Source organism: Battus philenor, unplaced genomic scaffold, assembly GCF_028537555.1.
Source record: "Battus philenor isolate CCGP_79_NKW_IND1 unplaced genomic scaffold, ilBatPhil1.0.hap1 SCAF_7, whole genome shotgun sequence".
Lineage (NCBI taxonomy): Eukaryota > Metazoa > Arthropoda > Insecta > Lepidoptera > Papilionidae > Battus > Battus philenor.
The window spans coordinates 7932889-7946894 of NW_027181737.1; the positions used below are offsets into that span (position 1 = coordinate 7932889).

Consider the following 14006-nt stretch of genomic DNA (forward strand, 5'->3'; position numbering starts at 1 on the left):
GTCTTCTTTACCTATGAACTTCGTGCAGCCCATCGCACCGCATCCAGACGACTCATAACTCACACACATGCAGTGCCCAATACGTACACTATACACATGCAATTAAAAAAACTAATGGAAATAAAATTATGTGTTATGATGGACGTGGAAGTTCAATTAAATCAATTTATTCGATTGTATTATTAAGTTTACCTTGCATACTTTTGAGCAATCATCATTGTTAGTTAAGCGTTTTACAATTTATTATTTAATAAAACCTATAAAACCATTATTGCATTTGATTAAAGACCATATATTTTTATGTTTCATAAAATAAACTTTTATGGTACAAAATTGTATTTGGTATATTTGCTTAGTAGTATTAATTTCCATTTAGAAATTTCAGCATACTCCTTACCCTCCACATTTAAACAGGCATGTTATAAATTGTCCAAACGTCAATAATTTAGATTAAAAAACAATAACATGAAACATTGAAGTTAATCGTATTTCGAAGATTTTCTGCTATCTGGAAGCATTCGCAATAAATCACCATAGGCCTTGGCTGTTTGTTGGTAATAAAATATCATGCAAATGGTTACATTTAATAAATATGTTCATTTTACAAAGTATCGATAATATTTCCTAAGAATTAAAATTAATTTATAGGTAAATAAATCAAACATTGAAAGAACCTTACTAAATCTTGAAAATAAGTAACATACATGAACGTATCAATATAGTGAGATGTAGTATGCAAAAGCGTACATATAATACTTATGATAATAATACATTAAATACAATATATTAAATATTTTCCAAAAAATTACAGCTAGTTATATCATCAATTTTGCCGTATCGATCTATTATTATTTCAACACACGAATCATTAAAATTATGCGCCCTTCTGAAACTGTCTTACTTGTAAAAATATAGAGTTTAAAAACTGTAAATATATGATTAGAACAACTAATTATAATTATTAATTTATTAATATTCTATTTAGACGTTTGGGAGGTACTTTGTATTACGTCTTGCATACTCTTAATTAGAGTAGAGGCCACAAGGTAGACTGATCGCCTTCTTATGGTGTTCGAAAAACGTTAGATGTAAGCTCCTTTTAATCAGTCTTGTTGGAAATGTATGGTGGAAGCCAGTGCTGAGTAGTGGATGTCTGACGGGTGCTATGGCGATGATGGTTATCACCACATTATACATAAAATAATCACGAAAATCAACAAATACGCATTTATAGAAATATGGAAAATTAAAGTCGCTTGACATTTAATTATGCTATGTTTAATTAGATATTTTAATTGCATGCGCAATTCGTATAATAAATTTACAGTCAAAGGTTCCGTATGTTGTATTCGAATAATTCACATTATCCATGTTAAGTTAGTTAAATTATTAGGAAGCTAATTATGTTAATCCTTTTAAAGCCTTTACAGAAAATAATTATAAATATCTACAATTGGTTACAAAAATATGCGGATAAACTTGTTCGACGTAAACTCTGTACTACTGAAATAAAAACGCTTCTGTTGAGGTAAATTTTGCAGTGACCGAAAAAGTAATAATATATCTTCATATGTAAACAACAGTACATATTTGTTCGCCGCAATCCGATATGCGTATCTCTAACAAATACTCGCATGCTCTGAACTATTTGTTGCATATTTTTATTTCATTTAATTATACACTTGTTATTCAAAATATAAGAACCAATGGCGGTGGCGTTCACTAAAGCAACGCGGTAAGTCTTTTTTATAGTTTACCATTTAGGCCGAGCAGTGACATAATAATTAAGGTAGGTTATGTGATAAAACAGACAAAAAATGATAAAATTGTCCGATACAAATAAATAGGTCATATATTTGTAGCATGCATCTACATGTACAATTCATATAAATATAATAAAATGCATAATGCTTATAGCAGGTATGGCAGAAGGTTTCTTTACATTCTAAATGTAAATTTATAACATACTTTTCTAAAGTTTATTTACATTTAACCGTAGTATAAAGGAGCCATTTCGTTCCATGACTTCTTAGTGTCTTAAAAGTAGCGCAATGATGCCTTTGCTGTAAAAAAATTGGGACTTCTGATAAGAAAAGGTGACAAGTATGTTAGAAGTCCCTTTTTGATTGCCTTATATTGCCTAGAGAATTTTGAAGAGATTGATGCAGTCGGAAATGTGAAGGTGCAAAAACTGGGCTATATGGCGTATGCATTGTCACTTCCCAGCCAAACTCTCTTCATTTTAGCCGATTAGCGAAAAATATGTGTGTTATAACGTTGACATAATGAAAGAACACCTGCCTTTTATATAAAAAAAATCCGACTGTTTTCCTCCAATTTCTTATGTAATTTTGTCAATTGTTGTCGGTCAAAATTTTTTGTTGATGAATTGACGATTCTGCTCAGCGGTAAAAGAATAATAAAAACTAACATTTCAGTCCTATCATACACATATCTCTTATATTTGCGAGTTAACCGAACTCAATTGAGAGTCTATAAATCTTGACCAATCTTTGCCCTCGACCTTCTTCGCACTTTCTAGTCGTATGTGATCAACTCCACTAGTAATCCATATCTTTAAAAAGGATTCAGTTTTATTACGCCTCAGTAATAAATCATAAATGAGTAAATGGTTCTTTACATTTGTTTCAGTGAGCTCGTAAGGCGACCAGAGCGATGTGCGTATTTGTCATCAAAATTTCCGGATTAAAAATGCTTAATCTAAGTTTGTGCTACTCTTATTTACATTGCGTTATTTAAAATTAGGAAAATGTAATTTTATTCGAAATTTTCGCAAGATACCATTTTGACAGAAACAAATGAAATAGCACGTAAACTTTACTTTTTTCTTTTTTAAAACGTAAACTTTTTAATTTCAAGACCAGCAAGATATTTTATATAAGAAAAATATTTAACTTTTTTATCGTAGACGTTATTACTAGTTTTTACATACATATATTTTCCCCCACCTAATAGAAAATGTCGAACTATTAAACTAAATATATAAGATTGGGGAACGATAACATAATTTTACCACAAGTTAGTTTTAAAATTCTGGATTTTTACATTTTTCTTGAACAATAATTACTATTATTGTTATAATTATGTTATACACTGAAATATCAATAAATAAAAAAATTCCTCTCGTTGTCATTTATTGTAAATTTTTTGTCGTCACACGAATTTCGAAGTTTACAAAACCTTTGTACAAATAACACTGCGGCGTGCATTCCACAAATTTCCTGTGTAAAGAAATATGCAAATATTGTCCCGACCTGCCTCTAAGCCGCCAGGTGCATGCAACTCGCCACCCTAGTGCTGCCGTATCAGATTTATCGCGATTGCAGGTTCGTCGGTAAAGCATTACCATAACTTTTCACTTTCTTGCCAAGATGTTTTTTAATGAAATTTAGAAGATGTTTCTCATTAAACATTGTTAATGCTTACAGGTTTATGTAGGTTATAGTTGTAAGAGCTTCAAGGTGGTGAATGTATAGCTTATTTATAAACAAAAAGCTTTAAAACTCTACACCGCTTTCCAATCAAACTGAATAAAGCGATCACTCTAAAAAATCTTACATTAACTTATTTTTTCTTTTGGATTGCGATAGGCCAATAACTTCTCGAAGTAGAAAGACTGCAGAGACAGATAGTAAACAATAAGTAATTTTATTAGGTATCCTAATTTGTAAAATACTTTTTTTTACTTTGTTATCGTTATTGTCTATAATTTCAGAAAACATTGAACTTTTGATAGGTTGGCTGCTCTTCATCATTCACCCTTTTAAAGCCAATGGTTATGGTAACCGATCACCCTGTATAAATTAATGGTGTAAAAATAATTGAAATATATTTGATAAATAAATTAGAATTTAAATAATTTCGTCTACGCAAACCTATTACTGTTACTAAAAGTATTTATCTTATGGAGTATTTACTTATGAATGTGTATTACAATCATGTAAAAACTCTCTTTTAGGAAGAATATGTGAAAACAATTTAAAGTTTCTATCCTATAATACAGTAACGGAGAATAATAAGAATAGATTTTTTGTTGGTGAAATCCAATGAATAACATATTTGTTTGATACCCGGCAGGCAAATATTCTATTGCAGAAAACCGTCTGTCACTCATACATTTTATAGAAATAGAGATCAGAGGTCTAATTATGAAATACATTAGGTGCATCGCAACATCTGATGACCACCGATTCAAGTTTTGCTCGTGGCATTTGACTGGAGCTAATGCAATGTTTTAAAACTACTTTCATGGTATTTATTTAAACGAAAGTAAAAGCATAGTGCAAGTATGTAAATGTTATAATAATGTTTATTATAAAATACTAACGAAATATGTTTTTATTAAAACATCAATTTTAACACTGTAAGCCTAGTTGCTTCAATTTAAATGTGTTTGATTAAAAATTCAAAAACTTTATAAAAGTTTCTTGAAACAGTATAAATAATTTTAAATAAATATGTAAATATTATAATAGTGTAAAGTTTTAATTATTATATGAAACTCTCTTGTAACTTCAGTTTTTTCCCAATATATAATTACTAATCTTTTTAAGGTAACATTAAACGTAAATAAAACCTAGAATAAATTATATCCCGGACGTTAAGCGGGAGCGAGTTGCAAAAACATTTATACATATTCTGATGCCTGCACATACCAGAATCACGGACAACCTGATTCAATGAATAAAAGTTGTACAATCTAAGGTCAAAGTTCCATCGCATCACCAATAAGTCTAATAAATTAAATGTTGTAACGTGTGTATAACCGGTTAGTTTATTTCAACACGTGAGAAAATTTACACATCGAGTCCTGGACATGTAAATTTTATAAAAAATATTCTTATATATTATTAAAAAAAAATTACGTAAATGTAAATGCTTACTTGATTTTTAAATTTAAATGTTAACGAAGTAATAAAAGCCGCTACTCATTTAAAAGCTTAACATTCTCTACTTAGATGTATTTTAACATTATTAGTCATAACATATAAGTATGACAAAACTAAAAGATATATACACAAAAGTTTTCTAACACAAGTGTCGAAGTATTTACGGTGGTGTTGTAGTGTATATTTCATGAGCCAATGAAATACATCTTGCAATTCCACGTAGCGTATTTTTTTCCTTCCTCCAAAATAAAGTGGTAGCCATTATGATTCTCTTGATCTAAGTACTATGTGCTTGTATTATCCAAGTTGAGATCCTTTGAAACAACCAGCATATAACGTTTGATAGCTTAACAAGATAGCAATAAATGGATGATTTTTGGACGAAATATGAAAAGGAAATAATTGATCATTACTCATCTAATAATTGTAGTATGTAATAGTATAAACAATATAGAATTTTTCTATATAATCTGTTTAATTTGTTACCAGTACATGGATGTATTACATGAATTTTAAACATGTATGTTATACAGTTAATTGGTCGCACTTAAATATACGAAGATTGTACTATTTTTTTGTATATTTAAGATTGAATAATTTTACTTGTGTAATACATATTATCAATGTATTGAACCTGATAGTTATGTTATTAAAAATTGTTAGTACCTTAACTTACATTACGTCGTAGCTTTACCATAAACACATAATCTACTCATAGAAAACATAAACAAGACTACAACCTAAAACACTACGAGTTTTTTAAAAATCAGAGCTCTTCTATAACATGCGAAAAGAAATGGGCACAGGTAGTAGTTATAGGTAAGGGAAAGCCTTTTTGATAGGTTCCTTATCACTAAGTACTGGATACAGGCCGCTTTTAACCTGTCTTAATAAAAATCTATGAGCCAATAATCCATCGAGAAGTATACACCGTACAGCTTAAACGATGAAGTTCTTTTGAGACTAAAGTTTTTTTAAGAGAAATTTATTAATACAGCCACATATTGTAATGGTTTTACGTGAAATGTTATATAAAAAATAGATACTTTCTTATTTAATTTCCGTTTTTCTAATATAACTTTAATATACGACGTAACAAGGATACATATATACATGCGTGACCGGATCATTTATTCACAATATATAATGTATTAATATGTTTCTTTACACGCATAAACATTATTTTAGTACAATTATTTCTAGTGCAGTAAGTGTTTATTCTACGTGTTTATGGTTAATCTTATAAACCTTCAAATATCGCTATAATGGCCGGTCTTGCGCTGCCCCCCTTCAGGGACTTCCCGTGACCTCGATTACGACGAAGATTCACACATTGAAAGAGCTTACCGCATAGTGGTATAAAAAATACATGCAAAAAATATTTTAAATATATATTAACATATTTTTTGCATGTACTAATATTATTAAATAAGCTAAAAAAGTTGTAGATCCAGACTGCTCATTTTTAAAGTTTAAACTAATTACTGATTTTAAAAACAAAAATAAAGGTGTTGCTTTAACAGTTTCAAGTGTAAAAAGAATTACGAGTCGACGATATTATATAGGGTTCTGTATACAATCAACCTGTATAAAGAGATGACTCTGAAATACGTTACACTAGTTTATATTTTCTACAGGAAAGCGATTGGCTAATAGCTTCTTGTGTTACAAAGTCTGCAGGGACAGATTGCAAATAAAAAATAATTGTATTATGTAGAAAGCCTATTTTGAATACCTTTTTTTGCTAAATTTCCATTACATTATTTATTAATTTTGAAACCATTGATTTTTATTTACTATTATTTAACAGCAATTGATCTTTAAATTCATCCCAAAGGCTTGACGTGTATAACCAATCAACTTGTATATAAGAAATATGTAAAACTAAAGCTCTACATTTTAATTAAATCAATAATCGTAAATCCACCATAATACACACAAGACTCATCATTAGGATGCATACCAGTTTCGCCCCTTCGCTAAAAGCGTTCACTTAACCTTGAAATACCTCATGGTTCTTCGTAACATTTAAAACATGGAAGGAAATCAATGCAAATTTTTGCGTTTATTTGTATCGCCACGGGTTGCAATGTGATCATTCATAAAATGACACGAATGGATAAAAATATTCTTGAGATACGTTTTCCGAATCTAATGAATATATGATTTGAGTTATACACTAAAAATTAAAAAAAAAATATTTAGATTGATTCGAATAATCTAGATTTTTCAATAAGAGATTTCATTGGAATCTTGTAAAGTCGGGACTTTCTACAAAATATTGAGACAACGATTTTTCATGTTACAAATATCACGTACTATGTGCATACATGTATTACCTTAAATTGTTGCTTTTTTTATATGATAAATCTAATCTACTCTTCAAAAGTTATGATAAAACGATGGATTGAATAAATTATTTCAATTCTGAAAGGTTTTTCATTCATAGTTCAGGATAAGTTTTCAATTTCATAGCAATATAGCATAGTTAAGCGAATCGAAATTATAATTAATTAATCCACTTCTTTGGGATTTTATTTCTATTCGAAGTATCATATACATGCTAGAACTTTATGATGTATATTTTGTGTTATACATATTTAAAAACAATTATCATGCGATTAAAACAATAATTAAAATATGTTTAACGTTTTATTGTAAAATGTTTTATGTGTAATATCTTAAAGTTAAAATTATATGTACAAAATTCTTTAAAAACAAATGAACACTTCCATAGTCTGCATCATCTTAGAGTAATCAATTACTGTATATAATATCGCCCGAAACTTACGTCGACTTTTATATCAATAAAATTTCTATGCACTTGAAATGCATATGTCTGGTCTTGAAATATGTTCTTCGAAGCAATTTTTTTCATCAGATTTCGTTCAGATATTAAGAATTTAGTATGATGTAACTATTGTATTTGGTAGATACCTTTTTTAAACACGATTTCAAAGTACAGTTTAAAGTCTTTTAACTAAGTATGATATTCACACTTATTTTATCTATTGTTGGTAATAGAAGCCTTTGTAATCTAGAGCGGCTTTCTCCTCTTGTAGCTTCGCAGCTTCTGGGTTGTTCTTAGCCTCCAAGGCAGCGCGTTCCTGAATAAAAGATGCATGGTTGTTATTTATCCATTTAACATTATTCTTCTTTCACTATTTAATTTAATCGAAATTTAATCGGTATTTTTACAAACGAAACGTTGATTTATATGTTCTAGTTTAGCGTACTTTATGATTTAAAGTAATACTTTTGAACAACAAGTAATGTTGGTTATTCTTCTGAGTACCTACTGGTCTAAGAGTTTTAACAGAAAACGTAAACACCATTTATTATAACTGTTTTTAAAATCCATTATTAGGATAATTATTTCATTAAAACTTTAAAAAGAAACCTTTATGTGTTTTACAGTAAAAGCAGCGTACGTCATACCTGGTTGGCCTTAATTCCGGCGTAGATGAGATCAAGGCCCTTTTGGATTTCAGGTGATACAGGCGGTGGGGTGGGAATGTGGTCACCCTTGACTCTGAAACCGAACTCATCGGCAGTGTATTCGACGGTGATGATTTGACCATCGGGAGCGGTGTAGGAGTAAGAGCCGTGTTGCACTAAAGCGTCCTGGTTCTCTCCGATTGACTTCAGGTATCCCTCTTCTTCGGCCTGGATGTTGTTGCCAGTTTCATATCTATAAATTATTATTATTAAATTAAATTTTGACATTATAATCTAAAACATCGTTTATACCATTAACCATTCAAAAAAATGTAAATTATGTTCGCATTTTCTCAACTAGATAAACAGAATAATTATTAAAACTGGATCAGGCAATTTATAAGCACTAAACATATTAGGAATCAAATAATTATTATTTGTTTATTAATAAAAAAAAGAAATTAAAAAACAATGTATCTAAACAAATATTGAAGTGTTGTGAGATCGGTATATTTTACTTAAAAGAAAAAAATTGAAAAATAAATGAATAAATTAAATTAATTTAAGTTTTCACAAATACTGTTTAAGATATAATTATGTAATATTTTTTAATATTTCCAAATATTAATTTTTTCTAATAGTGGGTTCATTTGACTTGTAGGAAGGCATACCAAAATATTCAATTTTATTTTTTACTAATGTCCACTTGTAATTTTATAGGTAGGGCCCAGTTCGGAAAATTCAATAAAAACCACACTTACGAAGTCTTGTAGCTGCCATCAGTTCCTTGTTCCTTATCAAAACGAATGATGGGGATGACAGTGCTTATTTCCAATTGCACTTTGGGACGGAAATCTTCAATGGGCTTGGCTGGTCTATTATACTCTTGTGATCTATAGTCAGGTTGATAATTGTAGTTCTGTTCAGCTGCCACCTGGTCTTGTTGTTGTACCTCTGCATTCAACGACACTCTTCTTTGAGGAAGAGCCGTCGTTAGTGCGAGCACTGCCGATAAAGCTACCTGTAATTTAAATTTTAGTATTAAGTACACATAATATAGTAAATTGTATACATAAACCATTTATTACATATATAACTTTAATATTGTAAAGGACACAAATAATAATCGTAATGAACAAATAGTAATACTTTTAACTTATCAGTGATGTTCAAAGTTATAGGCGTTGCACTTATTGACTAATGGCATGTATGATATAATGTTTAGTAATGATGACGTCAAAAAGAACTTCATTATATTCATAATGTCGTAAGATAAGGTGGAGTGGATACAATGGGCTCCATAATTACGTAATTGCTACATTCGACACGCAGCTTGGGCGAAAGTGGACTTCAGTACAACATGTATCGGCATGTCTCCGAGTGCAATGTTTTCAATGAAGCCTCGTCTATGCTTTGTTAGCATTGAAATCTTTAAGTCAAATAATAGTTTACTTTTACGTAACAATAGTTATGTCTTTCTAAATGCACCTTTGACTTTTATGCTCCAACCTTCGGCATGGATGATTGGTACATTAAATTATTTTAAAATAGAACAATAAGCACTGGTTAACTCGTAACTTATATTTTTTATCAATGATTACGCTTCGCACGTGTGTAATGAGTTACTGTTCCGTTTCCTTAGCCACGATCGTAATCTTGTTACGTTATGTACGCTAGTGATTAAACATCAATGGTAACGCTTCAATTAAAAGCTTTCATCCGAAACGTTTAACCGTCTATTAACCTATCGAATTGCATGAATTATAATAACCTTCTAAATTATTTTACAACGTTTATAATAATAATAACATATAACAATGTTCTGATTTAAGAGAGTTTAAACTAAAGATCTCTTACATTTGTTATTTATTTTATTGAGTATTGCTAAAATCACAGAATTTTATTCTCCAAGGGTAAACGATAAACAAATAGTCGACGGCAATTAAAATACATAGAAAGATCCTAAACTAACCTAACTGAATAGAGAAAAATACTACACGTGATTAGTCACCACTAAAATTTAACTCGTAATATACTATCAATGCAATAATTACTCTAGTTTCATTAATTTATAAGTCTTAAGTGTTCACGTGAAAATTAAAAAAAAAACTTCTGTATATATTAAGACCTCTAAATAATTTTGTAACAACATAAAAAGTAAAATATTAGCTGATTGAAATAATCTACTGTTGGAAATTAAACTTTAAAGTTAAGCTAGAAAAAGCTAGAGCTTTTGCGCCTACCAAGCATCTGAGATCGCCTACAAAACATCTGAGGCCGAATACAACATGACCTAGTAAGTATGGTTATGCAATTTGCCGACACGATAAATAAGACCGTTTGAATAACAGTACGTTTCAAAAAGTAGGTAATAGACTTGTGTAGACGTCTAGACTATTCAGTTGTAACACTTACAATGTAACTCGTCAATGTCCTTAAAAACAGAGACAGTTTTTTTTAGTAATTTTATTTACAAGTGAAGTCTTTTATTTCAAACTAAGGAGTCCTCTTAGTACAGATTTTCAAAGCTATTAATTTTTTCTAGTCTGTATGTACAACAAAAAATTAAAGTAAGCGTTGAATAAATAAGCTGAAAATAAAGTTAATATATATTGTATAAAAAAAGGCAGCGAACATTATGCACCGCTTCCAACATTATGTCAAAGTTCAACAGCCGAGCCCATTCGGGTTAGAATCTCGCAAGAGATGATTGCGGAAATCCACATACATTAAAGCAAGGTTTCGTCTTTAGCCAATCAAATAGATCTTGATTACAACTTCTCTTAATATTATTTCCCTAACACTATGAAAGAATGATTTCAATGTTATTAAAAACATTTTGATTTGCCATTGAACTAATTATTAATTGATTAAATTTCGATACAAAAAAGACTGAACTTACCAGTACTTTCATTGTTATATTTTTGATAACACGTGCAGCGGTGAAGCACGTCAAGCCTCCTCGGAACTGTGTCACAGTGGTAGTTATACGCTCACTTATATACTTCACCCCTGCCACTTACTCGCTCTCTGCTATGAGCCATCACACTTTCATACACGATTCGAAGACACTATGTACTGGTTAAGAAGCAAGAGATGACGATTTTTTTCTCATGATAATACTAACAAGTAAAATTAAAACCTAATACGAAATCGCTTGGAATACCCTTACATACCCTTTATTAGCAATATCTAATTCAAATCTTAATACTTACTGTTTACGCAAGGTTGTGACTTTTGCGGAGGTCGTAATCTACGACATCTTCGGCGCTGCACTTTGAATTCCAACTCCATTAATATGTCAACATTCTGATTTTATGATTGTTTTACGTCTACCCGGTTGAGTAACTGTAAAAATGAATAAAAGGGAGATATTCCGTAAACGTTTTATATTCATTTTTATTATTGAAATATTTGTTACCTGTCATAGAATCATTTATTCCATAACAAGATTCTGTGAATGTTGTAAAGTTAAATTACATAAGAAATGGGCGTTGTTCTGCTTAACACTAAAGCAACATGTTAGTATAACTTATCACTGCAGCTTGTGCAATAATTTATTTCAAAGGGGTGCTCTTATACGTGTTACATCTTATCACTAAACCGAAGTCCATCTTAGCCTATATTAGCGTGAATTATAAAACATGATGTGTTTTAAAATTGATAGAAAATAGCAGCTGGATAACCAATTGGATAGGAAAATTAACAATGCTGTAAAATAAACTGATTAACGACTATAAAGAGCAAAAGGCCTTAAATTACTGAAATAATTACTACTAAAATAGGATTTAAAATATATTTAATTATGTTTGCATCAAAAATAATTTTCGCAAAATTATTTATTGATATATTTGGGAGAAGTGAGTTTTTCATAATTTCGACAGGGAAATTTAAATTTTAGGGGTTCGTCAGACATCGTTACGGGTATTTTTATGGAATATTATTGAAGATGAAAATATTAGTGATATTTAATAGACATTTAAACCCGCCAATAGTAAGCGGAGTAGTAAAGAATTTCCAATGACCTTGACATAAATTTTGTGTAAATGCATCATGTAACCCACATTGTTGTGTTGTCGTCTTATTCACATAAATTTATTGAATACATTGATTGAAGTTGGCAATTTTAGTAAATTTAGCCATTACTTTCAATTGTTTATCGCTGTTGCCAAGAAGAGGTTACGTAAATCATCTCCACCCATGCTACCGACACTAGTTCATGCCTTACATGTTAATTGTGTCATACACTTGGCGCTGACCCATTGTAAAAATTTCTTTTTTGCTTTAATAATACGTTGTACATTATGTATGTATCCTTATATACTGTTTAAAAAAACAATAAAATTGTCTTAAGTTTTCTGTTTCAACATAGCGCACGACTAACGTCTATTTTAAATAATTTAAATGTCAAAAGAACAGGAGGTTCAAGTTTCTTGCCTACTTATTAAATTTAGGTTAATTTATTGTCATTTAATAAACATTAAAACGTTTTTACATGTTTAATTTTCTTATGTCTCGTCTTTATATTTAGATTTAAAAATTATTTAGATATTTTTTATCAAGTTTTAAGCAAGTTATGTATATATGTATGTAAATCGTCCTCCAAATTTGTGTAAGTGCTTATAAGGAGGAATAAAAAAATATGCATGACAAAATAAGAGCAATAAAAATACGAGAAATTCAGGGTTATTTTTAAAGATTTGTGAAATGTCACGAAATTATTAAAACATAACAACGGCTCAACAAAGATTTTTGTGTAAATGTAACAAAAGGGAACAATTTAGCAATATAATATTATTGTCTTCTTTAAAAAATCATGTCAATATGGGCTAATTTAATTTTTACTTCTATTAAACATGGATATTCTTTAAAAGGTGAATTTTAATTCAAAGTAGGCCTTATGACTCATTTGTAGTAATCACATGCTTGATCAGATTTGATTTCGTAATTTTATGCAATATTCTATTGAAATTCGAAATTGTGTAAATATATATTTAAATAGAGTACTTTGTTGTGTAATTTTATATTCATTTTTATATCTGTACGTATATAAGTTTACACATATAATTAATAAATTTATTTATTGATTAAAATTCTTATTTTTATTAAAGGAGTGTCAGCATAGAGATTAACGATTTACTTAAGATCGTAGCTGCCGGGTTCGAATTGCAAACACCACACACTTTATTTAATCATTTTATTTTATATTTTTTATTATACACGCTAGGATACATTTGAATAATTTTATAACTGTAATCAAAAAAGTACAATGGGCGGTCTTATCACACAAGTCAATCTATTACAGACAGCCATAGTATGGAAAAGGTAAATAATGGGTATTTAACGTGTACAAAACAAACATACATAAATTTACGTACAAATTCATACACTTTGTGTGAGAAAGCTTGTGAGCCGTGGAATATTAATATATTGCCTTACATTATACGACTATTCTAATACATATAAAAGTTTTTGGACATCTACCAAACTGCACCAGACCCCCGTGATGGAACATGTTAGTATGGAATTCATGAGCAAAAGTAAAATAAATGTTTTATATGATTGCTTTTGAATAAATTATATCGCCTATGTAATAATGAGTATAGTTACATATTGATTGTTTCATGTTTGTCAGAATGTATTTAGAAATTTCAAACT

General features: G+C 29.7%; 1 protein-coding gene across 1 annotated transcript; it reads right to left on the reverse strand.

Annotated features, from left to right (window-relative positions):
- Positions 1–7570: 7570 nt before the first annotated feature.
- Positions 7571–11306, reverse strand: LOC137931012 (endocuticle structural glycoprotein SgAbd-8-like). Its single transcript, XM_068774402.1, has 4 exons — positions 11251–11306; positions 9110–9369; positions 8349–8601; positions 7571–8017 (listed from the first exon to the last, which is right to left on the reverse strand). The coding sequence occupies exons 1-4, from the start codon at positions 11260–11262 to the stop codon at positions 7919–7921; spliced, it is 624 nt and encodes a 207-aa protein (XP_068630503.1). The 5' UTR covers positions 11263–11306; the 3' UTR covers positions 7571–7918.
- Positions 11307–14006: the final 2700 nt, after the last annotated feature.

Excerpts from the sequence above, each read along its gene's own strand:
- LOC137931012 (XM_068774402.1), bottom strand. Across the intron at positions 8,602-9,109 it reads GATGGCAGCTACAAGACTTC|ATATGAAACTGGCAACAACA; the intron begins GTAAGTGTGGTT and ends AATAATTTATAG. Across the intron at positions 8,018-8,348 it reads CCGGAATTAAGGCCAACCAG|GAACGCGCTGCCTTGGAGGC; the intron begins GTATGACGTACG and ends TCTTTTATTCAG.